This window comes from Mustela nigripes, chromosome 3 (genome assembly GCF_022355385.1).
Source record: "Mustela nigripes isolate SB6536 chromosome 3, MUSNIG.SB6536, whole genome shotgun sequence".
NCBI lineage: Eukaryota > Metazoa > Chordata > Mammalia > Carnivora > Mustelidae > Mustela > Mustela nigripes.
Window position 1 is genome coordinate 128,987,744 of NC_081559.1, and position 28,000 is coordinate 129,015,743.

The 28,000-nt window shown below is 38.5% G+C and overlaps 1 protein-coding gene across 1 annotated transcript in view; it reads left to right on the top strand.

The window, feature by feature from the left end:
- NKAIN3 (sodium/potassium transporting ATPase interacting 3) overlaps positions 1–28,000 on the top strand; it is a 638,062-nt gene that overhangs the window by 375,126 nt on the left and 234,936 nt on the right. Inside the window, exon 4 of the mRNA XM_059395511.1 lies at positions 922–1,002. Within this exon, the coding sequence (XP_059251494.1) occupies positions 922–1,002 (81 nt within the window). The remainder of the gene's footprint in view (positions 1–921; positions 1,003–28,000) is intronic.

A 28,000-nucleotide genomic window follows, 5' to 3' on the forward strand; every position in this document is an offset into this window, starting at 1 on the left:
TAAGGATTTATAGATTTTTGTGGTACAGTAAAATGAATAAGAAAACCATTGTATTACATTTCCAGAGTGAATTCCATCCTCAGTCATCCAAGCTAGCCCGTATGTCAGTTGTACATCTCAGTTTCTTCAACCGTGATTGGGTGTATTGTGCCCTAAGACCTTCTCCACAGATGAGTTTTGATCCAAGGCTACCTTAATTCAGACTGACCAATATTCTCAGGAAAGGCATTTCCTAAGACATATTATGCTAATAAAACCAATTAATCAGTAAGGCAATCATGTTTAGAGTCTGTTGGATGTGACTGGAAGGTATAAACCCATTATGGAAATTTCTCATTTGTTTGGTCATCCTTCATCCCATTTCTTAATTTTTGTATATTTTGAAAAAATATTTTACATGATCGCTTTGGAGACATACCCACTCCACTCATACTAAAATTGTTCAATAGGGAAGTTTGTTAATTTTACTCCAAACATCTATTTTCAAACATGGTCTTTTCAGAGATATGGAAGTGCCGGGTTTTGACTAACATTCCTAAAAACTTGACAGGTTAATATTATAACTAAAAGATAGACAAATAACTCACAAAAATTTGCATAATTGTATTCCCTGGAAAAGCTAATACTCAGAAAACAGAAATCAAGTCAGCACTTGGATTTAACTTTATCTGCAAGCCAGCAAAGCACTTTAAAAATAAATCTAGCTTTATTGGCATCTACTGAAAGCCGAAGAAACTATTGGATTTTTAATTTCTAGATCTTAGGGGACCTCATAAGGAGCACTCTTTTCTGAATGCACCCTGCTTCTTCCCAGAAGACTTAGACTTATTGACATTTTTATTATTGATTTATTTAGTATACATGACTTCCATCTCTACATTTTTTTCAACTCTTTCTCCCCCTTACCCCCTTTCTTTCTAGTACACAGTATGGACTGCCCTCTGGGTCACCTGGAATGTGTTCATTATCTGCTTTTATTTGGAAGTAGGTGGACTCTCTAAGGTAAGTTTATCATGCTTTTAAAGTACACTTTAAAAAGAGTACACTAATAAATAATTATTATGACTATATGTATGTGTGTGTATAGAGTGTGTGTGTGTGTGTGTCCGTGTGTGTGTGTGTGTGTGTGTGTGTGTGTGTGTGTGTGTGTGGAGAGAGAGAGAGAGAAAGAGAGAGTAATCTAAGTAACTCTAGAAATGTAATACTAATCGAAAATAAGTTTGGATACTGATCAGAAAAGAATGATATTGGGAGAGTGTTAATTTAATGGGATTTCAAAATTTCAAAACTGGCATTATGGTGGTTTATTAAGCTGTACTGAAACTCAGCTTTTAGTGTATCCTCGTGTCCCGCTTAAAGAGGCTTCATGTTACAATGACAACAGTCCCAAATATTAAGTGAAAAATGGTTTCGAGCATTCCTATAATTTAAAGTGGAAATGGGGATTAATGAAAATGTTAATATAATCAATATGAATAACAAGTCGCTATCTTTGCTTCAATACGAATTCTGAAAAAAAAAAGTGTGACAAAGGATGAAAGCCTTATACGTGTAGTTGGAGGGTCACTTGACTAACAACTAAGTGCATCTTGAAATTCTGCTCAGACGAAGAGAGCTGTTTTGATGCAACATGTTACCAGCCTCATTTCTGTCTGTCTATGACTAGTGTCAGCAGAGCACACAATTTTCACGGTGACTCCGGCAAAACCAGCTTTTGATGGCCATCCCAATGTAAAAGCATCTTGAGTAAAGTTTCTAGCTGGGTGTCTCATACATTTTCCTCTTAAACCAGCACAATTTTTATTTGCAGAAATCATAGAGAAGAAATGGAACAGTATAATTACAAGAAGAATAAGAAAGCTGTAGTTTTTTTGTTGTTGTGTTTTGTTTTGTTTCTTTTTTTAGATTTCTCGTTATCGACTCTGTGTCTGCTCACTTACTCTATTGTATGATCGTCTGAAAATGTCTGTGTAACATAATGGTCTCCTACAAGCATTTGCAGCTTTAGATCTTAGAAATTTGCATAGGCCAGCTCAGACTCAGAATTGTAAGGCTCCACTGAAGTCCACTAGAGTAACAAAGAGTTTTTGATTCCTCTAAGCAGCAAAACTCCCTGAAAGATTTTCTCCAGAACCTCCCGAGTTGGTTACTCTTGATTCTACACTATAATAACTTTATAATTAGAACTTGTCATCATTTTCTCACATTGGCAAATGTTTCTGGGAGCCAAAAATGACATTGCTAATACTGACTTTTTTACGAATGCACAAGTACCTACCTTTAATATTTGTGCTATTAATCACATTCTATCTCTAATTTTTAAGACAGAAAAAAGTACTTAAATCAGTGCCTTGCTATCTTCTGTAACATGCAGATTATAAAGTAATTTTAAAATGCAAATTTTGTGAATATAATAAATGTGAATAATAAGTTAAGCATAGCATTTTTCAAACCATGGCATTTTATATCTTGTAATTTGAATGGTCATTTTAAATCATTACTGTACGGGGTAGTAATTCTCTTCTATTTTCTTCCATATAAACCAAATTTTCTGGTAAAATATTAGACCAGAAGAAACTGATCCTGTGGAATTGGTAACATGGTACGCTCAGAGGAAACTGAACTTCAAATCCTAAGTCTCTCTCAAATCTTGTCTTTAGGACTTATTAACCACAGGCCCTTAGGCAAATCATTTAACCTCGTTAAGTCTTGGTGAGAGAGAAAAACGGGACCAGTTTGCCGATACATGGTAGTGGTAATCAACTCTTGTGGGGTATGAAGGATTGTTCTAAGCCCATCATTTATGGTGACTCAGGTGATCTTCAAAACAACCCTCGCAAGTGGTAAGAAGGTAATAGCAGTCTTTGTTCCATACCAGTCTGTTTTCCCTCCGCTGTGCAAGGTAACTTCAGCAAATTGCTTTTTGTAACTGCCTTTCTAATATCAATATGCCTGTTAAGGGTTTTTCTCTTTCTCATTTCTTTGGGGGCGAGGTTAAACACGACGGATATACTAGGCCCAGTCTCTCATGTCATCACGCACTCAAATACCATTAGGCAATTAACCAACTATTCTAGGTCATTAAAAGGATAGATGACTCCAAAGATTTTCTGTTGTTCTCCTTGTAGTAACTGCCTCAAAGGCTGGGAACACTTCCCTGGTTAGCCACAGTTGAGCCTCAGTTTCAGTTTAGGAAATCTATTCTGAAAACTTGAACCGAGTTAAGGACATTTGACAAACCCAAGCCCCTCTGCAACCTTTCCAGACTGGACTGCAGTTTTTATAAGAAATTCCTTCTCCATATATGCTGGGATGTACTTTTTTAGAGCTATTTCTTGCTAGTTTGTGAAGGCATTTCTTGGCATTACCCACTTGAATAGACGAAAAGAAGTCTCCTTTGGCCTGGTTGTTTGCCTAAAATATCCATTCTAAAATAACAGATCTTTTCCCCAAAACTGGATTCCGATTGATTTCCACCCTATCTCTTCTCAGTGTTATTCCGGTGATAGGAACTGCGTAACCATTCTTATTAACTGTTAGTGCCCACTGTTGTGGGCATGGACAATTCTACATTTGGGCTCTTATAGGGATTCTTTTTTCTCTTTTTAAGACTTTATTTTTTATTCAACAGAGAGAGAGAGGCAGTGAGAGAGGGAACACAAGCAGGGGAATGGGAGAAGGAGAAGCAGGTTTCCCACTGAGCTGGGAGCCCAATGCGGGGCTCGAGCCCAGAATCCCGGGATCATTTCCTGAGCTTAAGGCAGATGCTTAATGACTGAGCCACCCAGGCGCCCCCCCACCTCCATGGGGATTCTTGATCCCAACATCCAGATATTTTTCTCCTTTTTAGCTCGTCTGCCAATCAGCTGTGCATCATGTGTTTGTCACTGGTTTTGAGGGTCCTGATTCTCCTCAGATCTTCCAGAACTTGAAGGAAATTGCTGGATTGTTTTTGAGGAAGGTGTACATGTGTGGTGGGATCAGCGATAATTATGGGTCTGCATTTACATAATCTCCTGGAGTCTCTGTTTCCTTTGAGGAAAACCGCAGAAATAATTTTACTGAAGTGTTGAAAGTATTAAATAAGATAATGCATATAAAGGACTTAGAAAGGATCTTGGTTGGCAAAGAGTGAGGTTTCGGTAAATAGCGTTTCTCATAATTGCCATCAACATCATCATCTTTATTATTATTGAAGAAATTAACAGACATCATGATTCTCATCCCGAAGCCTTCGGGACGTATATTTATTACTATGCAAATGCTGTAACAGGAAAAAATGTAGGACTGAGTGACTTGTTTAAAAAATATGTAACAGTCCCTTGTGATAGGACCTCCGATCTGCATATTAACTTCACAGCTGTAACACTATTAATTAAATCCTTTCCTTCAACATGTAAATGGCTTTTTTGGAAATACTTCTGCAGCTAGATTCTCCCGGTGTCCCTACTGTTCCCCCTAGGAGAACTTTATGCATCTTTGGAAGTCTCTAAGGCTGTTTTTCTGCCACAGTTTAAGATCACCCAGGGCACAATTAATAAGTTATTGCTACTTCTTCGGAGGTTGCAAGACTTGAAATCATTTTTTCCTCCCTAGGAATACATTCAGAATGTAAATATGAAAACTCAACTCATTTGCTACATTTAAAGAGACTGCGAAATAAGTTATGTTAAGAACCAGGTGGTACTTTCTTTTTAATTCCAAAGAAATTGAAGCTAATGTCTTATGCCATGCTCCTGCTTACTCTGACGTGTACCAACTTTCAGCTAATATTTCTTCTAACCTCTTTTTCTCAAAAGGTGAGCAGAGCTTACATGTTGCTATCCTAGAGAATTTTGAGTGTGTCCCATTTTCTAGAATTCAGAATGTGCACGAGCGTAATTTAGACAGAAAAATGAATGTCAACAGGTTCCATGAAGATCTTACTAATCATCTGCTTTGGTCAGGGGCCTTTCAAAACTTATAAACAAGGGTGGGGAAGAGACATAGGTGCTTTGCATTGTCTTCACTCAAAAGGAAACCTACCTTCATTTTTTCCCCTCTATATCATGTTTTAACAACTGGACTTTTTCCATTGGGACCTGATTTGTAGGTATTTTGATTCTTAAGGAACTTTTAAGCCATTTCCCTAGTGGCAATAATAGCACTCTCTGGTTTTTGGGGGTTTCTGTTGTTGTTGTTATTTTGGTTTTTTGGACTTAAATTATCACCATTTCATACAGAAGCGTCCTCTTCTCTTGTGAGATTCTTCAGTTGAATATTTTCCCTGAGCAGCCAGGCAAGATCAATGAGATAATTTTTCTTTTCAAGGCTCATTCTTATTACCTACTGTGAATTGTTTCTCTGTACTTACTGAAAAAATTCTCTCTTACTCAAGATTCATTTTCCTTCAAGGTTGGCTTCTTCCACTAACTGTGGCTTTGGACTGGCACTTTCAAGTAGAAAACTTTTAGAGTCAATTCAGTTTTGTACAGGAGCAATTGCTTAGGAAATAGAACTTCAGTTTCCTTCCACTGTCTACAGTCTATCAATTATTTCTTACAAACGGACTAAATATTTTTGTCTCAAAGAATTCTTATTCAGATGACAGTTTCAAACTAAATCAATGATGTATAGTATATTTCTATTTTATTTAAATAAATGCAACTTACTGAATCTAGCAATGAATGTTAAACTTGGGTTTATCTTTTCCTTTTCGTGATTTCTTCCTACGTGGCCATTTTTCAAAAGGAATCTTGAAATATGATGTTTACAGAGGGGTGAAGCTAAGGGCACAAAATATCTTTATTTGAGAATCATGTAGCAGCAAATGATACAGGAGCATCCTAGAAACCCAGCAAAACTATGCCTAAATTTGGAACCTCAAGAATGGTATCCTATTAACTCTATCGTGAAGTAAATGTCATATCTGTATCAATGAGACACTGGGAAAATGCATAAATTCTTTCAGCTCCCTAGAATAACAATTTCAGGAACTGAGTTAATATATTGTTATATACTTATCCTGCTATCCAGACAGAATGTTTTTGTCTGTGCTATTGACTGGGGAAGATGGAAGTGGTGGCGGATATCTACCCAGTTATTAACGATTCATAAAGGAAGAGCCATCACAATCTGCTTCCAGGCATTAAATTGACAGAAGACCCAAAGACTTGCAAATGTTTATCTTTATGTTTGGTTCCTTGTGTACCATTCGCCTTTTATATCTAAACCCTTTTTTCTCCCCAAAATAATACAATTATTTTTTTTTTAAAAAAGGAAAGCAGCATAAACAGTTATGCATTCCTTATACTAAAAGACTTAAACTATACTTTTTCTTTTGGCGTGGATCTAAGTGAACACAACTTCTTAAAACAGAATCTTCAGGGTCCCTCTTTGTGTAGGAAGATCATTGTTTTCCCCTGTAGCTTCTTTTCTATATAAAGAAAATCATAACCTAGTTTAAACTTAGTACTTTATTTTTCATAAATTTCATCAAATGCAAAGTTTTTGAAAACATTTGCTCTACAAATATCATTTGCCCCTACGTTATAGTCCAATGACCTATAGAAACTGAAGCGTGCTTCTTAATAGAGGTTGCGGGGTGGGTGGTGTCAGGAGTTTTTAATCAGAATTTTGTGTGATAATCTTATGCCCTTCTGTAGCGGTTCAAAGAGGTTGTGTTTTTTTCCCCCATAAAAGCAGATGGATGTGAGATTAACAGTAGTTTTGTTGGCTATATGACTAGAATAACTGTATTGAATAAGGATACAGGAAAAAAGAATTGGAAAACTACACAGAAGTGCTTTTTAAAAAAAATTTTGTAGTTTATTCATATTCTTATAATGAACATATGCCTGAAGTCAACTTTGAAAGAAAGGTAAACGTGGTACCTGTATAGCGTTTATTGTCTCAACTCATTGGATTATAATTATAAAATAGTTTTATTTCTTTTAGAGTGAAGGGAATCTCAACTATTTTGGCTCAAACCCTATTTCCAATCCTTATTACCTGGTATATAGATTCTGTGGTAGATTTGGTCATTAAACACTAGTCTCCTGTCTGATTCAAATCTGTGGTGGCCTCACTAGAGCTGTCCATCCTTAAGGCCTTCACATACCCCTCTCTTCTTCTCCCTTCTTGTGTCTCCACTCCTCTGGGAGAGGAGACAGGAAGTAGTCAACTGCTTACTTCACCATCTTATAGCTGCTGTGGATTCTGGTGGATTCTGACATCATGCTGGCCTTAGTCTTTCCAGCTGTTACTAGTGGCTTCTGCCGATGTTAACAGTCTTCGAATATGTCGAATTCTCCTTAAAATTAAATAAATAAAATTCTCCTTGAATGACATTCATTTTTAAATTATTTTATTTATTCATTTGAGAGATAGGGAGAGAGAGCATGATGGGGGTGTGCAGAGAGAAGTAGATTCCCAGCTGAGCAGAGAGCCTAAAGGAGGCTCTAGCCCAGGACCCCAGGATCATGACCTGAGCCACCCAGGCGCCCCTAAATGATCTTTATTTTTATTTTTTTAAGATTTTATTTATTTATTTGACAGACGGAGATCACAAGTAGGCAGAGAGGCAGGCGGGGGTTGAGGGGGAGGCAGGCTCCCTGCTGACCAGAGAGCCTGATACGGGGCTCGATCCCAGGACCCTGGGATCATGCCCTGAGCCGAAGGCAGAGGCTTTAACCCACTCAGCCACCCAGGTGCCCCAATGATCTTTATTTTTAATAAACCTTTAATTATTCTAATATCTGTAATTTGTTAAGCCACGGGTTATATAAATTAAGGCATTCTGAGTTGACCATGCCTGCTGAATTTCCATGTAAGCATGATCTTTAAGAAAACTTTGTTGCTACAGAGACCACATTTTTATAGCTTATATTCAAATGCTTTGCTATGTTTTTAAAGACAATTTAAAGTAGCTACTGCAGAATTTTTGATGCAGTCAGTTGAACATAAGACCATTTTAGAACAATGTGTAGAGTGAATAGAACATGAGTAAATGCCATTACGGTTTTGGGATTTCTTGCTGTGATGTTAATTAGTTTGTTTTGAAGACACAATCTTTTTTTATGAAACGTCAATTCAGAGTACAAGCCTGGTGATGAAGAATTTCAGGTGACATTTCCAGTGTTCACAAGATTAAAAAGAGAGCTTGATTGGTTGCATTTATTTACTTTTTATTTATTTATTTATTTTTATTTATTTACTTTTTAAAACCAGAATAGCAGCCTATATCATGAAGTAGTTTTATAAAATAAAACACCACAGGGCCAGATTACGACTAACGAACCTTAAGCTCAAGGACCCCGTACAAACAAAGGAGCCTGTGATAACAATTACTCAACACTACTCTCAGATGAAGGCAATCACAAATCATTTACATGCTTTGTATCAAATTCTCCTATGTAACCTGGGGCGGGGGACCGTCACAGGTGGCAGTGGTAATATCTAAGAAGTTCTCTTTGCACAGAGAGTTTCTCTTGTGCTGAGAATGGTATGAGGAAGTGTGGGCCTGATGCCTCAGACTGATTGGGAGCTTGAACTCAAACGGCCCTAAAAGTATTTGTACATAGATCTGTCATGGCAGCCGCCGGGAAGCCCAGTGTGGTCCCACCAGCTGCTGTGGCACACACGTTCTGGATCCCTGGCTCAGAAGGGACGAGCTTGAGAATGCAGGATGATGAGAACAATAAGAGAATCAAACCAGATATATAGGAGAAGATGTGAAAAAAATGATTGGTCAGGAGATTACTGGCAAAGATGACAGGTAGGAAAGGAGGTCTGTTTTGCTTTCTCTTGGTGCAGGGAGCGCTAACAGAGTCATTCAGAAGTCTTTGTAACGACCGGCCCTTTAGTACGAAGGTCCTTGTAAGTCATGTCTGCCCACCAGCAGAGCTGGCTGGGAGCCAGGCTGCAGCGCGCACCCACCGGGGGACAAGAGTCGGGAGGCAGGAGCTATTTCAGCCCTCCATGTCCTCTCTGAGGACGGACAGTGAGGACAACAGAGAAAAAGTGCCCAGAGCAGGGAACAGAGGCACAGGAAGACAGGATGAAAGGGGAACCAGAAACAAGCCCAATGTGTCTGGTAATCAGGGATCAGGCTGTATCTCTTCCACCGTTTGGAAGTTCTCGGCTTTAGTCTCCTTCCACCTGATTCTTGACTCAGGAATAACAGAAGTCAAGCAGCAATAGCTATCCAGCTGGGTTGACAGGAATCATTTGTGCTACAATAAGCACGTTCAAGCATCTGGCACTCTGGGCTCCCTCGGAGGGTGGGCTTTTGGGGGGATCTTCCAGTTTACTACAAAAACCAGACGGAATATTTCACATTCAGATGAAAGGTGAAGTTGAAGAAAAAAATTAGGGTATTAAACAAGTAATTCTAGTCTGTTCTTGTGGAAGCTGGTTTGACTCAAGCTCTCTTAGTTGTGGAATCTGAGTAACAGTAGTTCTTAATTTACTAAAAGTATAGAAATTTTAAAGGCACAAGTTTCTCAGATTAAAATTAAATGGAAGAGGCAAAAATTGAATGAAATTTAGAGAACTGAGAATTTAAAGGAAGGATACCCATTTGTTGAATTAATTTCCAAATGGGAGGTCAACTTCTATGTAGATTATGTCATTTTCCTAGTTTTCTACTATATTCATCTAATTATGTTTTTGTTAAACAAACGGTGGCTGAAATTTCCAGTTACTTTCTATTATCTCTATTCCCCCTTCTTTTGATGAAGAGTCCGGGAAAACCCTGCTTTCCTGTGAGACAGAAGTGGTAAAAAACATGAATCTCTTTCCCCCTGTAAGAGTCTAAGTTCTGGCCACTGAGATAGAAGCAGAAGAATTATGAAGAACTTCTGGAAAGGCCACTAAGGAACCCATACAGTTTAGAAACAGGCCCAGCTTTAGTAACTTAAAGCATACAAATCTTACACTTAATATAAATCTTACAGTTCTTCTGTGGGTCAGAAATCCTACGAGTCTCAATGGGCTAAAGTCAAGATGTCAAATAACTTCTATGCAAAACAGTATGGGAGTTCCTCAAAAAATTCAAAATAGATCTACCATAGGATCTGGCAACTTCACGTCTGGGAATTATCCGAATGAAATGAAATCACTGTCCCACAGAAATACCTGCACCCCCATGTTCATTGCAGTATTATTTATATCAGTCAAGACATGGAAACAGCCTACATATCTATGTGTCCATTGACAGATGAACGGATCAAGAAAATGTGATCAATGTCTGTATGTATTTGATATGTATACACACACACACACAGGAATATTATTCAGTCATAAAAAGGAAGGAAATCTTGCCATTTGTGACAACACGGATGGACCTTAATGACATAAATGATGCTAAGGGAAATAAGTCAGGCAGAGAAAGATACTGTATGATCTCACTTGTATGTGGGGTCTAAGAAAACGGAGTTCATAGGTACAGAGATGGTGCTTGCCAAAAGTGGAGCTTAACGAGTTGGAGAAATAGGTGAAGGTGGTCAATAATTACAAGCTTTCAGTTAGAAAGTTAATCAGTTCTGGGATGCTAAGTACAATATGATGACTGTGATTGACAGTACTGTATACTTTATAGTTGAATTTGCTAAGAGAACAGATCTTAAACATTCTCATCGCAAGAAAAAAAAATGGAAGGGATAAATGTCAACTACATTTATTGTGGCAATCATTTTGAAATATATACTTCTATCAAATTATCATGTTGCACACTGTAAATGCAGACAGTGTTATGTGTCAATTATATCTCACTAAAATGAAGGAAAATAAAATAAAATCAAGGTGTCAGCAGGGTTGTATTCCTTTCTGGAAAATCTAGGGAAGAATCTTTTCCTTCTCTTTTCTAAAGAGGCCCTCCACCATCGTCAGTGCCAGCAATGGCAGCTTGAATCCTTCTCATTCTGGCATCTCTCTGATTTCTGACTGCCGGGAAAACTTCTCAAATTTTAAGCACTCAGGTGATTAGATTGGGCTCACCTGGATAACACAGGTTAATCTCAGCATATCAAGGCCCTTCACTTCAATCACTTCTGCAAAGCCCTTTAGTCATGGAAGGTACCATATTCATAGGCAGTGAGGATTAGGACATGGACATATTTGGGGGCCATTATTCTATGACCACAGTGGTGAGAGCCTTCTTGGACTAGGAAGTGACCCTGAGTACATTAGCCATGAATGAGAAAAAAAATGCAAGACAAAGTAAAAAGGAGTCTTGGGAACCTTGTAACTCTATGGATTTTCATACTACCCTGAGCTGCCTATGACCAGAATTCTTTTATAATAGAAAATGTGTTTGGGGGCTTGATAGGTACAGCCAAAAACAATGTCTAACTAATCACATATAATTCTATAGATATTTTTACTTTGTATTTACTTAACTTGAAGCACTGTGCCAGGCACTGGAACTATATTCATTTCTTTTCCTCATAAAACGTCTGTATCCTAGGAACGACACACATTAAATGAGCAATAACAAGAAAATAACAATAACAGTGTTATAATAATGAAGGGAGAAGAGCACGGAATCACAGAGCAGGAAATAAATAAATAAATAAGTAAAGTCTTCACCAGGATCCGAAGAGGTGTCCTCAGGAAGAAGGGATGGGGATTGGACACACTCAGTGAAAAACAGCATTACAAGTACTACTGAGCTGACCTTTCACAAACACAGACGCTGCTACTGACATACCATAGGTGAGAAACATGCTTTGAGTCTTAAAAATCTCCTGAAATGAATTTGCATCTATCCACCCACCCCCATCCTACACTCTTTTCTCAGACTCTCTTCTGGCCAGCAGATACTGGTGACACAATTCCATGGAATTATATGCATCAGAGCCAAGGTCACTCCCTTTGGGAGGTTGTTCTTATAGGGACATGCTCTAAACAAGACAGATCATGACTACTAGTGTCCTGGACAGCCACAGTCAGGGCAGGCACAGTCAGGAGAAAATGCCAGGATGTTGGGAATCCTTTGGGGATGATCTAAAGTTAATTTCCCTGTGCATAAGTGAACAAATGTGTTCCTCAAATGCAAGAACTTTGTACCGTACAACTGCACTATTTAGCTTGGAGCCAGTACTGATTCAGAAAGTATTTCAAGGGGACGCCTGGCTGGCTCAGAGCCTCTGCCTTTGATCTTGTCAGGATCCCAGGGTCCTGGGATCAAGCCCTGCATCATCGGGCCCTCTGCTTAGTAGGGAGCCTGCTTCCCCCTCTCTCTCTGCCTGCCTCTCTGCCTACTTGTGATCTCTGTCTATCCAATAAATAAATAAAATCTAAAAAAAAAAAAAAAAGTATTTCAAGGAAGGGTAAATATGCTTTTTGAAAAATCCCATGTCTGCTCCTAAAAGAAAAATGGTATTAGGACACCCTTTCAGAACAAGCATTCTCCCCCCACATTTATTTTAGCAACAAAAATTCAATTTGGTTGAGCTGTCTGGGGAGTTGATTTGACCCTGTTTTCAGAACAATGAACAATGGTTTGATGGCATCATTTCTAAACCGTCCATCTGATGCTTTAGTTTGTACATATAACTCATCATTTTTTCCCTGCCTTATAATTATGGAATTAATAGAGAAAACACTTCCTCAGTATACTGGAAGTATAAAGGGGTATTGAGGCTATTTTAAGTATTAATGTGAGAAAATATTCTGTCCTGCTTCAGGACAGCATAGGAAGCAAAAATGCCAGTTGTGCAGTGAGTTGTGCTCACCATTAACTGAGATACTGAGACAAAGAGCATTATCATTTCCTGTGTACAATTAATCTTAGATGTTGGGAGTGTGAATTTCTCTGCAGTATAAAAGGCAGGCAGGCTACGGTCCCTAATCAATGACAGAAGAGCCTAGACATTGGGTGATCTGATGAATAATTTAAGCCTGATTTGTTAACTGTGCAAAAGTGAAGTTAGCCGTGCAGGGGAGACACATTGTCAATTGCCAGCAATTTACTATGTTTTTGAAAACCACAGGCAGCAATTTACAGAAAAGATTAGGCCAGTTACTGTACACGTGTGACATTTTCTTGATTTAAGATGTCATCCTGAAAGCTGTTAACTGACAACTGGAATTTGGAATGAGGTTATAAAGTTTAGTAAAGAACTGCTTTTATCTAAGAATCTCTAGGTTTCTGCTCTGGGAGACCCCTGAATCCACACCTCCTGCTGGGATTAACGGGGGGGGGGGGGGTGTATATGCAAATGAGTCCTGTCAGCGAGGTGTGATGCACCTTCTCTCAGAGCCATTAAGCACCTTTGCATGACTCAGTGCGCTAATGCACTGGCTCGTCCAGGAGAAAGCATGGTAATGGGCCGTTATTTCTTGGAGAAGGAATCGTCGTCCCTATATTTCTCTGGTCCTGTGCCATCGAGGAGGTGTGATCACCTTCATCCTGTACCGGGAGCTCGCTTTACAGTTCTTCATAAGAAGCTGATTAAAGGAAAATCTCCTTTTTATTACTGTAATTTCTTTCTCCATTCTTTTCCCTTTGGGGATTAAGTCAGTAACAATAATTTCTTCATATTTGAACTTGTAAAAAAGTGAAATGAAGGTAGTCTTCACTTCCAGAGGAATTTGAAACTCTCAAGTGTACTGAGGGATGACTTCTATAGAAGTCATGGTTGTCTCATGGTTTAAAAGTGATTAAACATAACCCGTGACTGGTCATTTGGGGAGCTGAACAACAACAACAAAATGGACTTTGGATGTATTTTGAAATTTATTCCCAGTGTTTACATTAATTAGTTAAATTCTCTAAGGGTTTCTAGCAAGCTTAAGCCTTGCAAATCAGAATTGTAATTGGAATTCCTATTGTAGAATCACATAGGTCAACAGTAACTTCCTTTTTTTTTTTTTTTTTTTAAGAATTTAGCTTTCCATATGAGAAGTAAGTCAAGACTTCCTATGTGTGTGATTATCAGCAATAACATCAATCTGAAAACTGAGACAAATTCTTTTTTTCTTCTTTCCGTGTTCTCTATTTGCCCATCTTGCTGGGTCTATAAACTCCTTTACAACCTGATTGCAGCTCCTGTGTGTTGCTTTAATAATGTTTTTTCCACATTATCTTTTTCCCAAAAGGAGTGAAAAAGTGATAAGTTTCTTTCTCTTTTCCATGTCCAATAGCAAAGGCAAAATATGAAATGCCAGAACATTACCATAACAGCCAAACATTCAACTACGTAATAGAGATTCATATTAAACTATAACTCTGACTTTCCCCAGAAGTTTTTTTTTTAATATTAGAAAAAATTAGTACAATGAAAGTCCACATGAATGGATTACTTTTAAAACATTACGTCAAAGACTGACAACTCTAAAGTGGCTTAGGAAATTTATTGTTTTGCCATCAAAGGCAGTAGTAGGAAAGCACGTTAGGCAAACACGTGTTCTCTCTGTGATAGTTTTAGAAACATAGATTTGGAACAGGATGAGAGAGTCACATTCAACTTTTCCAAAATATTCTCCTTTATGTATTATGAGCGTCTATAATTAAGTCATATAAACGTGGACTCTAATTTCCTTAAACTTATCATAAAAGTAAAATCATATTCAAAAATATTATGGAAAGAAAGTTTTAAATGACTTCTATAATCTTGGCTTTGAGTGGGTCTAACCAATTAAATCATAGGTTTTATTATTCATTCTTTGTCTATAGTGTTTTTAATGTAAGAAAAGATGTGCTCCAGAAGGGAAAAAATGTTGACTTATTTAGAGGTAGCTGTGTTGTAGACAACAAAATCAGAATTGTATCTGTTTGACTGAAAGATTAGTGGCATTCTAACAGAATGCCTTGAAGGTGGGAAGCTTTCACCTTTGTTCAAATCATCAGGAAGTGAGTTTCCTAGGTCTAATTCGTGGTGAGTTTACATGCTAAGGTCCCTTGCTGCTTGGATGGGCCTATGATGATTTTGACTTGGCCTATTTCTTTACATTTAGAAACTCTCTACTTTATTTTTCAGTAAATCATCAAAAGCCTTGTGTACTTTATTATGAGTACCAGAGAGGTGGTTTATTATTAGTTTGCATTTATATTGTATTTGCCTTCCAGTAGCTCAAGGGGCTTTACAAAACACGACAACAGTCATCAAAACACTGTCACATATGTAAAGCAAGAAGTAATGCCAGGGTACATGTGCCAAAGGCATAGAGCTCACTGGCAGCTGCTCATTTTCCACATATTTTTCAGAAATAATCTTTTTAGGAATTTTCTTTAAAATGAGGTCCAACTCTCTTAAACATTTTCTTTTCTCAGCCTTGGAATCTGACATTTTTGGTCAACAAATTCATTGAGCATCTGCTCTGTGCCAGATATTATTATAGTTGCTGAGGATGTGCCTGGAAGATGAGAGAAACTTGCTCTCGCATAGTTTATATCCTAGTTTCAGAGCCAGGCTATATAAGCAAACAAATACATGACATAATAGCTTGTTGTGCTAAGTGCTATTAAGGGGGTGGGGGGGCCGGGTAGGATAAGAGGATAGAGAGTAACTTCCTGGAAATGGACGGTGGGAGAAGCTGTAGAAACATATGGGGCAATGCCAGGTCCCCAAGATAGAAGCATGCTTGGCATGTACGTTCTGTGTTGTGTGGCCAGCGTGCCATGAACAAGGTGAGGAGGTCAGGTCATGTGTCTGGAGAGCAGGGCAGTGACAAGATCCTGTGGGAATCTCATCTGCCATGATAAGGATTTATTTTTAGTCCACAGGTAATGGGAACCCAGTGGAAGGTTGAGCACCCTAGAATCAGAGTCAAAAATCACTGCGACTACTGTGCAGGGAATAAGAGGGGAAGCAAGAGGACCCATGGAGAGATAATTGTGGTGGACCAGGTCAGACATGACGGGGCTTGGCCTAGGGTCATAACAGTGGCCACAGGGAGAGTAATCAGATGTGAAGTGCAATGAGAAAGCAGAGCTCACAGAATTTGCTAATGTGATCAGAGGCCAGGGTTATAAGAGACCCTTAAATTCTGTCTCTGCTCCATGTGAAGTCTGGGAGTCGTAGTTTCTCAGCTGTAAGTTGGCAACACTGAGTAAATCAGAGTGTAGCTGAGGACTCTTATAACACAGAGCTCACCTTCGAGCAAAGACTCCATCTCTCAGTGCAAAGGCCTTGAAGCTGGTCAGAAGAAACAAAGAGGCTAGCGTGAGAAGGTCTACTGCATACTAGGCAAGTTCAGACAACTGAAATCTGGAAAATGTATTTTTTAATACTAGGATGCTGTCTCCGAGACTAAGATCATATCCATTATTGACAGTGACCTCTGTTAGGTAAGAGAAACACAACATGGAAGGGAAAAACAAACAAACAAAAACAGAGCAAATTTATTACTGTTCTCATACTTTCTTTTCCTTCTCCACCACTAAGGAGTGGTCCGTCTTCTCAAAGCAGCCTGAGAGGCAGAGACAAGTGAGGTTTGTGAATAAACAAAACCCTGTCCCCATGGCTGTCAGCAAGGCTACCCAACACAAAATGATGAGAAGCCTTCGTGTTGTCATCTTGTGAATTCAGGCATCAAAGATTATAAATCAACATTCGTGTTTTCAGATTTCAAAAAGGCTTTGGCTCTGAATTATCTGACATTTCTATTTTCACAACCCTGTAATCAGGCTTCGAAACGCCCACTGCCCCACTTGCTGTCTTCCTTGGCTATCCTCCTTGTAACATCTGCATGGAACTTCGTGATCTACCGCAGCTCCCCCCATGTGGCCCCAAGAGTCCTGCCCCGTGCCTCGCATTCCACTGGGCAAATGAGGAAACCGTATCTCTGAGAAGTTAAAATCGCTAGTAAGCACTGCAAAACGAGTGGCTAGAGAGAGAGTCAAACTCAATGTATCAGGCACCAGTTCATGGATGCTTTCAGGGAAGTGACGTAGACTTGGGGTTGGTGCCATCTAATTGACTTATCAGAATCTAGGAGCAGCCTTGGCCGTCAGCCCAGCCATAGTAAGGACAGGAGGGGTATTTTAATGCGGAGCCAGTTCAAAACTACTGTCCCATCCACATCCATCTAGCTGTGTCTGAGAGCGGGTGTAGTCTTAACGATTACCTCCCTTGCAATGAACAATTCATTGTGGTGGCTTTTCGTTTTTCTTTTTCCCATTATTTATTTAATTCGCATTGCTTTCCCCTTCATTAAAAAAAAAAAAAAAGGTAAAAAATAAAATAAATATCCTTACACCTTTTTCTACCATGTTGCTGTTGAGCTAATAAGCATTCTGATATAGTGCTAATGTTTTTGTTAGACCTCAGGTCCAAAATGGAGAAATCCTATACTGATTTAAGCCATAAACTGTAAGACATAAGATGTGAAGACGATGCTGTCGTGGACAGATAATTCAGACTCATCCTCACCTCTTCGTTGTAGTGCAGTCATGGGACGCAAGTACTTATTGATCTTAGCTGAATTCAACTTGGCAGTTCCCATCCTGGGCCACTTACATTATCCAGGGAATGGAAGCATTCAAGCCTAAAACAACCAATGGGTATTATAAGATTAAAGAAAGAACATGCCAGTGGTTTTAAGGGTCTCCCTAACTATTGGCAAGCTAGCAAAATTCTTGTTAAGATATGCATAAGAACACAGTCAACAACATTCTTGAGAAAGAGGAGTGAATTAATTGAAGGCTAACTATGAAAAGAAGTGGCTAGCTTCATAGCTAGAAGGCTAGCTATGAAGTATGAAAAGTTATACATTAAGTATGTATTAGAAAGTTCCATTCTGGACAATTTAGGGATGCCAGGAATAATATGCAAGACATTAGACTTGATTTTCACCTCTATGCTGCCTCTATAACCAGATCTCTCCAAAAGAGGCAACTGTATCCGCTTACAAGTGTCCATTTTAGAACCCGCTAGGCACATTCATGTGAGAAAAAAGATTATGAGGAAAGAACTCCTCTTTCCTCCTAGGGGAAAAAAAAAAAGTTTTATTCATCGCCGTCCACCTACAACCTCCTACCATTTTCTTTATGTATCAGGTCCTTTTCTCAGCAAAAGATGTAAATGATCTTATTAACATATTAAACAATGGCATAGAAAAGGCTGACATTTCCCAAAGCTTTTGGTCCATGATTAAAGTCATGAAAGTTGCCAGTTATTCAGGCCAAGCCTATAAAGGCCTTAAATTCACTCACTGCCTGAAAGGTCAGGTAAATTAAAGGGAAATATAGGGTTGGCCTTGAACAGTCCGCATGTGGTGATCCTGAGTGCTCTTAAAAGTGGCTGAAACGAGGAAGCCACGCATTAATTCCAGCCAGCTTCCTGGTATTGATTAAGAAGTAATGGCAAGTGCTCATTTGTGGGCAAATTAAGAGATAAGTCCTTTTCAGAAGGTCATTTACATGTCTCCTTTTTAATTAATATTACTAACTGGAAGATTTGCAGTTAAATTAGCCCATTAATTATAAAAGTCATCAGTTTGGAGAGTAGGAAGGATAATTTATTTACTATCAGATCCAGGTTTGCAATCATTTACCATTTCTTCTGGCACCCTACTAGGAAAGGTCTGAAGTTGTGAAGTATGTGTGGGCTGGGTGGCCGTGACCTAAACTGTTTTGTTGTGTTGTTGTTGATTATAAAGGTAACGTAGGAATGTTTTTTAAAAACTGAAAAGTACATTGAAGGGAAAAATCTATCTTCTATTCTTCCCCCGTCACTCATAGTATTTTAGTATTTCCATTTGTTGAGCTCAGCAATGTATATAGATTCTGTGTGTGCGGTATGTATCTGTATATATAGTATACACATGGGTCAGCATATAGGTAAATATATATACCCTTTAAATTTGTCATTACTTAAAATATAGGTTCATATTTTGCTTTTTCACAGGTTATAAATGGGAGCATTTCCCTACATAATCAATCTCCTTTGAAAACCAAGTCTGAACTCGGCTTTTTATTTGCGGATTTTTATCTGCGGATTCCCACAGGGTTGTAAGAAACAATGCAGAGAGTCAGTACACCTTTGGCCCAACTGCCACAGTGGGCAATTTTGGCAAATTTGCATATGCAAAACCATATAATACAATATCACAACCAGAATATTTACATCGGTACACTTCTACATTTCATCACGACAGGATCCCTTGTGTTACCTTTCTATAGACACATACTCACCTCTAGTCCTTAACCTCTGGAAACCACTAATCTATTCTCTATGTCTATAATTTTGTCACTTCAGAATGTTCTATAAATGGAATCATACCGTCCATAACCTTTAGGGATGAGCTTTTTTCACTCAGGATAACTCTCTAGAGATTCATCAGAGTTATTACATGTATCAATAGTTCATTCCTTTTTATTGCTGAGTATTTATTCTGCAGTATGGACATACCACAGTTTGTTTAACTGGCCACCCTTTGAAGAACATCTGGGTTTTTTCCAACACTTGGCTATTATGAAGCTGCTGTGAACATTTGTGTACAGATTTTGTATAAATAGAAGTTTTCATTTTTCTGAGATAAATGACCAAGTATGTAATTGCTGGATCATTTGGTTGCTGTGTGCTCAGTTTCACAGAAAAGTGCCAAACTGATTTCTACAGAGACTGTACCACCACCAACGTATGAATGATCCAGTTTCTCTGCATCCTTGTCAGCATTTGGTATTATCAGTTATTGACTTTAGCCATTCTGATAAGTACATAGTGATATCTCATTGTGATTTTAATTTGTATTTCCTTAATGGCGGAATGATGTTGAATATCTTTTCCTGTGATTATTTGACATTGGTAAAATATTTCTTCACATCTTTTGCCCATGTTCTAATGAGATTTATTGATTTTTTTAATGTTAAGTTTTTTTTTTATGTAAGTTTTTTATATAAGTTTTATATATACTTCTTTGTATAGTCTTGATACGAGTCCTTTGTCAGATGTGGTTTGGGGCATTTTCTCCCCATCCGCAGCTTGCCTTTCCTTCCCTCTTAGCAGACTCTGTAGCAGAGCAAACATTTTTAATTTGGTAATATCCAATTTGTCAGTAAATACTTTTGGAGTCAAACCATTTTTAATTTGGTAATATCCAATTTGTCAGTAATACTTTTGGAGTCAAGTCTAAGAACTCTTTGCCTAGCCCTAGATTCTGAAATTTTTCTTACTTTTTTAATCAGTTTTAAGTTTTATATTTAAGTCTGCAATCCATTTTGAATTAATTAATTTAGCTGTAATTTTAGTCTTAATTTTTTTTATTCTGTAATTTTATTCCTTATGTAGGATTGAATTAGTATATTCATAGTAGAACTTTTTTCATTTTCTTTTTCTTTTTTACTGTTAAACCAAGAAATTCATGGGTGATGTGAGGCTATAAAACATATATATATAATATAAAAATAATAATATTTTATATAAAATATGAAGACAAATATTATTATCTAATAATTAAATATTAACTAAGGGTAAACAATGTCCATTGGAACCGGCTTGAGACAAGGGAACTCAAACTGACCTCCCTTCCTGGCAGGCTGCTTTTTCCTGTTCTCCAAAGGTCTAGTCCAGAGTGACATGCATCTCTTCACTCCTCACCCCATAAATTCTTTGATCCACTAAACCCTTTCATCCTCTTTTTTCTTTACACTAATTATTCTTTCTTGTTGCAAAGGGTATCAATCTATTGCTACTGTTGGCGAGTGCATTCAACTACTATCAAACAACCTAAAATTAGGAAACTCTTTCCTGGAAATGAAATTTGTATATATAACCACTATACGACATTTTCCTCCTTAATTAAATATATAATAGCCTTGAATAAAACAGTATTCATATAACTGTTTATAATCCAGATACATCTAATGTAGATGTCTAGTTTAGGAGGCAGATCATAATCCCTAAAAAGGCCATTTAGATTAGCAAACTATGAGGCATAATTAAAAGACTCAAGAGGACAGAAGGATATCAAACAGAGCACAGCCTGGTGAAGAAAAGGGGGGAAAGTTCATGGATCTGGGAATTTATAAATACACTTTCTTTATTTTAACCTGTCTCCCCTTATTGACCTCATAATTGTAATGATCAATATGTTTGGGAGCCAATGGAAATGTCTCAGGGTCAATATTTATTTTTTAAGTAGAGCATATATGACAGAATGATGACATCGAGGGAACATATTATTGGCTACAAGCTCTTCAAGGGGCCTAAGGGCCCCAGAGGAGAGGGAGGAAAATCCCTAAAAAGATGTCTCTCTGAAGACACAGATATAGATAGGAAAAGAAAGTCTATTACAAAGCCTATTACATACAAAGTCTATTACATAGCTTTAGGGAAAGAAAAATCGCCATATTTCTGTTTGGGTAATAGCAATAGAATGTTTCTCAAAACCGCCAGCAATGAGGGAAACTTCTGGACAGGAGCCAGGTCATAAAGTGCCTCTTTTGTCACAGGCCTGGAAGATGATTTCAGATGTTCTTTTTCCCCTCTAAGATGAGTAATACCAGAAAAAAATTTCTCACCACTTTAAATTTATGTGAACCAATCAACATATGCCAAGTAACAAGTAACAGAATACTTATTTAAGAAACAGTAGCCATAATAAAAATGTTATGGAGTATCAATGGTTGATGGTGAGATTTTTCAGTAACATAATAAATAGGTGTTTCTAGGCAATGTAATATTAGTACAAATGGGATATTCTGATTAGAAAAAAAATCATGCATTTGTACACTGTTTAAGTATATAGAAATGTTAATCGATATAGCCATTTATAAAAATTATGACTATGTCTAACTTTTATGTTTGTATGATTTCTCCTACTTTCATTACTTTATGCATAAAATGTCCAGTAAGGAATATATTTGCATTAAATAACATTATTTGTATTAAAATAACTGATGTATAATACTGCTTTGATGTGGTATTAAGAGCATAATTTTCTCAGTTCAACTTAATCCTTCATGTTTCATCCATCCATCCATCCATCCATCCATCCACCCATACATCCATCCATGCATCTATCCATACCTGTGACATGTTGAACACTGTGCTGGCAATATAAAGCTGGGAATAAGGTCTGGTCGTGGTAGATAATTCTAGTAAAAGCTTCAGCTAATTAAGTCCCTTCTCATTCTCCATAAATGCCATCTCACTTAATCCTCACTTGCCCCAAGAAGTAAACACCAATATTCACATTGAACAGGTCGAGAAACTAGAGTTGCCCAAGGTCATATAGATAATAAATGCTGAAACCTGGACTCCCACTCAGATTTTTCTGACTCAAAAGCCAATTAAGCACTGGGCTACCCTGAGTTATCTAAATCCAATGATTATATTTTGGCTCCATTTGAGTCTTGTCTCCACGGCTTAGCAGCTCTGTGAGAGAAACAGATTGCTGAACATCAGACCTCAGGTTCCTCATCTGAAAATGGGGACCGTATTAGTTCCTGCCTCGTCAGAGTGTGATGAATGTGAGAATTAATCTGATAGAGCAATAAATAAAGCATTGGGACCTACAGGTGGAGGACCAGTCTGCCTGAGGAATTGAGAGGAGCTCCAAAGAAGAGGTAGCATGCGAAAAAGGAGTGGAGGAGCAAGAAGGAACTGGAAATTGTCATATCCTCCCTCATTCTCCTTTTATGGGTCTCTTTTGAGATAAAAATCACTGTTATCTCCCTTTTCCTATTATCTACTCAGGAGAGTCAGCAGCAAAGAGAAGTCACAGTTAATTAACACTCACTAAACGAACGTCCAACACCATTACAAACATTTTACACAAGTTAACACAGCATCACCCAAACAGTAACCCTATGATGAGGAGTTAGAAGTGCTGAGAGTTTAAATAATTTGTAGGACGACAGTTCATGAGTCTTATACTTTGTGTTGCTTAATTTTTGAGAAGGCCAACTTTCCAGCTCACTAAGCCCTTGAGATATCTCTGTGTTTATTAGCCCTCAGCCCTACCCTGTCTACTGGGATATAGGCACCACCTGAAGGCTCATTCCTTCCACAATAAGTAGGAGGGGGCCCACAGTGATTCTGCTATTAGCACATCTCAGGAAAGCTCTTTAGAGCCGCTCAACTTCCATTGATTTCCATGGAGAAAAGCCTCATTCGGATGGGAATGCAGAGATGGATCTATTTGCTCCTGACACGAACTCATGTTTTATGCTGGGTTCAATAATTCCCAAGAGTAGGGAGGTTGGGTTCAGATCAATGAAGATTCCAGAGATTGTTCTTACTGAGCAAACACATCAAGTTGCCTTTTGGGCACAGATGTTGGGATAGCATCAGAAATACGAGATCATGGCTGTCTTGAGGCTATGTGAACATAGCTGTCCATGCCCTCACCAACACCAACCTCTGCAGCATTCCGCAGGAGGAAAGAGGAAGATCCATGGGAGCAGTGGGGCATCAGGGCTAAGGCAGGGACTCTGGGAACACACTCTTGGTTTTTGCACCCCAGCTTCATCTGCTGGCCTCCGTCTTCCCATCTATAACATGCCCATAGTAATAGCACTGTTTGTCCTGGGATGCCCATACATATCAAATGAGACAATGTATGCAAGGTGCCAAAGTAGTACTCACCAAGCATGAAATGAAACAAGGAAAAAATAATGCACTTTTGTTGAAAACACAAGTTTCAGACAGTACGTCATCCTCTCTTGCCTCTCTGTTGCCAAATTTGGCAATGAATTTTGTTCAACAGGTCAGTGAAGGACAAGAGGATATTTAACAAGTTTTTTAATGCATTTGCCAAATCACTAACTGCATGACTTGGACATGCCATGGCTCAAAGGAAGGGTGTGGTTGGTGGGCTGGTGGCCAGGACGAGGAAAGAGGCAAGGAAAAAGTTAATCCTCTGCCTCCTCCAGAAAAAAAATTTAAAAAGCCAGTGCCCATGAATAGCTGTAAGAGATGATAGACAGAAGGTGAAATCATGATTGAGAAATTCTGCATCTAAACTATGGCTCCGCTGCTTAACAGCGGAATGACTCTTGAGCTAATGATTCTCTCTCAAACTTGGGTTTCTTATTTGAAAAACATGGATAACAACACCTCACCAAATTAAATATGCTTATATAGCTTTGCGATCAATAGTGCTCCATGCAATGCGAGCTATTAATTCTCCATTGTATATGTCCTAGGAGAGTCGGATTGCTCTAAGAGTCATCTGGGGGCTACTGTGAATTCCTTCAAGAGGCAGTGAGGCTGCTTTCCTCTTAGACATGGCTGGGACCAGGGAGGCTGGACAGTGGGAGCACATCTTGGGTTGTGGATAGGATGATGGGGCAAGAAGTATTTCTTAGGGGTGCCTGGATGACTCAGTTGGTTAAGCGTCTGCCTTTGGCTCAGGCCCTGATCCAAAGGTCCTGGGATGGAGCCCTGCCTCGGGCTCCCTGCTCAGCAGGGAGCGTGCTTCTCCCTCTCCCACTCCTGCTTATGTTCCCTCTCTTGCTATCTCTATCTCTATCAAATAGATGACTAAAAAAAAAAAAATCTTTGAAAAAAAAAAAAAAGAAGAAGAAGGATTTCTTAGAGCATAGAATACTCAGAAGCTGGATGGGAAGGAGTCGGGAGAGAGAGATGGTAGGATCGGCTTGCCTCACATGCTGTTGATGCCAGCCCTGGTATAACCACTCAACAATTGCAAGACATGGTACTGATTGCAGCAATTCTAGAAACTTCCTTTTTCACAACTTTTCTGAAGTTTAAAAAAACACTTTTCATGTGAAATATGAACTATTTTTGAGGTAAAACAGAGCACTGGGGAGGGTGCCTCTTTGGTGGTCTTCAGGTTGCTCATTTTGTGGAGGTTTGAAGTTAGATTTTATAGGCGGGAACAGGGTTCAGAGGACAGAAATTGGCTGCTGGTGTCAGAAAGGTCATTCCCGGTTCTGCCCCTGACTAACAACACACATATACACGGGCTCCTAGATCCCATAAGATGGAGTCTACTATTACCAGAGCAGCCTGTATCTATAAGAGCATCTTGCTCTCAGAAACACTGCGGGATCTCTATAAATGCTAGTTACTGTTCTCTTCACCGTGAGTTAAATCATTACCCTGCTTCATGGCTGAGGTCACTGAAGCCCACAGAGGACAAAGGGCATGATCAAGACTATCAAGCTATCGGGGCGCCTGGGTGGCTCAGTGGGTTAAGCCTCTGCCTTCAGCTCAGGTCATGGTCTCAGGGTCCTGGGATCGAGCCCTGCATCAGGCTCTCTGCCCAGCAGGGAGCCTGCTTCCTCCTCTCTCTCTGCCTGCCTCTCTGCCTACTTGTGATCTCTGTCTGTCAAATAAATAAATCTTTAAAAAAAAAAAAAAAAAAAAAAAAAGACTATCAAGCTATCTTACGCATCAGCTTTGGGAAATGTCTCACGAATCCCAGGGCCCGGAGATGTGACTGGGCCTCTATCCAGTCTTATGTCAGTGAGATGCTGAAGTGTCATTATCTCAATACAGAATTAAGTGCTTGTATATGTTGCTGCACAACAAAATACATTATTGATGTGCTAATGTTTCCCCCGCTGGGTTTATACGTGGTTTGCAAATTTTATACGTTTTGTCATCACCTGTATTTGAAAATAGGATGCTTCTTGACAAATTATCCCATTATCTAACCAATTTTATCATTACCAGTTTTTTTTTCCCATTTCCAATCTAAATGTTTCATTTTTAGAGTGTATAATGTTGTTTCTTATTATGCAACGCTCAATCACTTTAATTCTTCTAGCCGGTTCTGTTTTTTTTGTTCCAGATATTACTAAATAGTTACCCTTTTCCTCTCAGTATTATATATCTTCAATCTATACATTTGCTCTGTTCTTAATGTTTTTGCATAGGTCATGCCTTTATTCACTGTTACCACTTTAGTTTATGTTCTAGTTTATCAAGAAGTTTTTATAGATTTCACATGCATAAGTCATCGTTTGGAGCATTTCCTATTCAAGACTAGAAAAAAAGAAAGCATATATTGGTATCTCTCCCCCTCCCAAGACTGCAACTTCCGTGAGGGCCGGGTCTGTCATTTCTGTTTTTTGTCAACATTTTATTCCTTTTTTCTTTTTCTTTAAGATTTTATTCATTCATCTGAGAGAGAGAGAGCATGAGCAGGGGGGAGGGGTAGAGGAAGAGGGAGAAGCAGACTCCCTGCTAAGCAGGAAGGCCTATGTGAGACTCAAATCCCAGGACCCTGGGATCATGACCTGAGCCAAAGGCAGATGCTTGACCAACTGAACCACCCAGGTGCCCCTAACATTTTATTCCTAACACCCCGTAGAATACCTGGAATATGGTAATCCCTCATACATATTTGTTGAATGAATATTGAAGAGAAGACTTAAATTCATTTTACTTTTATTAAAACAATTGATTAAGCTCTCAGAAATATCTATTTGAAAACATTTTTTCACATATTTGTGAACTACCTAATGTATATAACACACTGGCCCCAGGGGTAGAAAAACAAAGAAGGCTTTTCCCCGATCATGAGAGAAAGACGCAGAAGTAAATAGATACGTCTGGTATTGCTGGCAGATTCCCCGGCCGGTGTTTAGTATGCTCCAGGCCCTATTCTGTCAACACAAATATGAATGTATTTCATCCTCACCACTTCCCTATTTGAAGTACTTATCTTATAGTTGCTCATTTAATTTGCACTATAAAACCTTAGGGGGAAAAATAAACCTTAAGGAGTAAGACCAGTTATTTAGTATCTCTGTGGCTCAGTTTTCTCATCTGTCAAATGGAGTTTTATTTATTGATTAAGTATGTTTTACATGCTTATTCTTCACCAGATTCTGTTGTAGATAGCAAACACAATGGAAAATTATCCTCATCCTCATGATCTTACATTAATAATAATACCTACTTTGTAAAATTGCTAGGAACATTAAAATAGTAAAGTCACCTAAAACAATGCTGGCACATAGCACAATAAATGTTAGGCATTATTATTACACAACAATGTATTTAGACTCAGTAGCTTAATGAATGTTTCTCATTGATTAAAAAGGAATTGACAGAATAAATTGTTCAATAGTGATAAATTCATTATCACTCAGTAAAAAAAAAAATCTAAAAGTTGGACTGTGATGGATCCAGAAATTTGGGGCAACATATGCTCCTTTTGACTAGAAAAAACTAATCAAAGCCTTTTAAATTCACTCCTATTCATTAGATACATGATTTTGAGTTTATGAAAATTATGTATGGATCTATATCCAAGAATTTGGTTCATTTTGGAGCCCTTTTCTTTTTAAGGTTTTTTATTTATTTATTTGAAAGAGAGAGCAAGGGAGAAAACATGAGCAGGGGGAGGAGCAAACTCCCAATTGAGTAGGGAGCTCGGTGCCCCTCATTTTGGAATCTTAGGAAGGTACACACTAGGGACACCAGGGTGGCTCCCATTGGTTAAGTGTCTGCCATGGGCTTAGGACCCTGGGAGCATAGGGCTTCTTGCTTGGTAGGAAGCCTGCTTCTCCCTCTGCCTGCTGCTCCCCATGCTTGTGCGCTCTCTCTCTCTTTGACAAATAAATAAACAAAATCTTAAAAAAAGGTACGCATACTAGTAATCTAATGTAATTATATCAAGTAATTGTTTAAGCAAGAGGTAGAGTCTCACAGTAAAAACATACTATCGGTTGGAACCTTTCTTCCAGTTGAATATAAATGATGTTCTGCGGTGAAATGAGTTGTAACTGTACAGCAGACAATTATAATGGGATTTAACCTAATTAGTGTTGGAGAGCTGAAACTCTTCATTAAAAGTAGCACTTCATAATCATGTAATAATGAAGCTTCAGTTCTTCAAGGCTGATGGACGATCTGACCCCAAAATAAAATAAAATAAAAATAAAAGGATTTCTCAGTTTTCCAAGTCACCAAAACTGTGACAAGGTGTATCTAGAACACCGTACATACACCCCATCACAGCTCCATCTCCCTTACTCCGTGCCAGTCGCTGACCTGACCCTCCCGGTTTCCCAGCTGACACGGCTTATTATTTTGGAATTGTTCCCTGTTTGGAAATAGGAGCAAACCGTTGTGACTTGCCTCAGCTTGCCTTC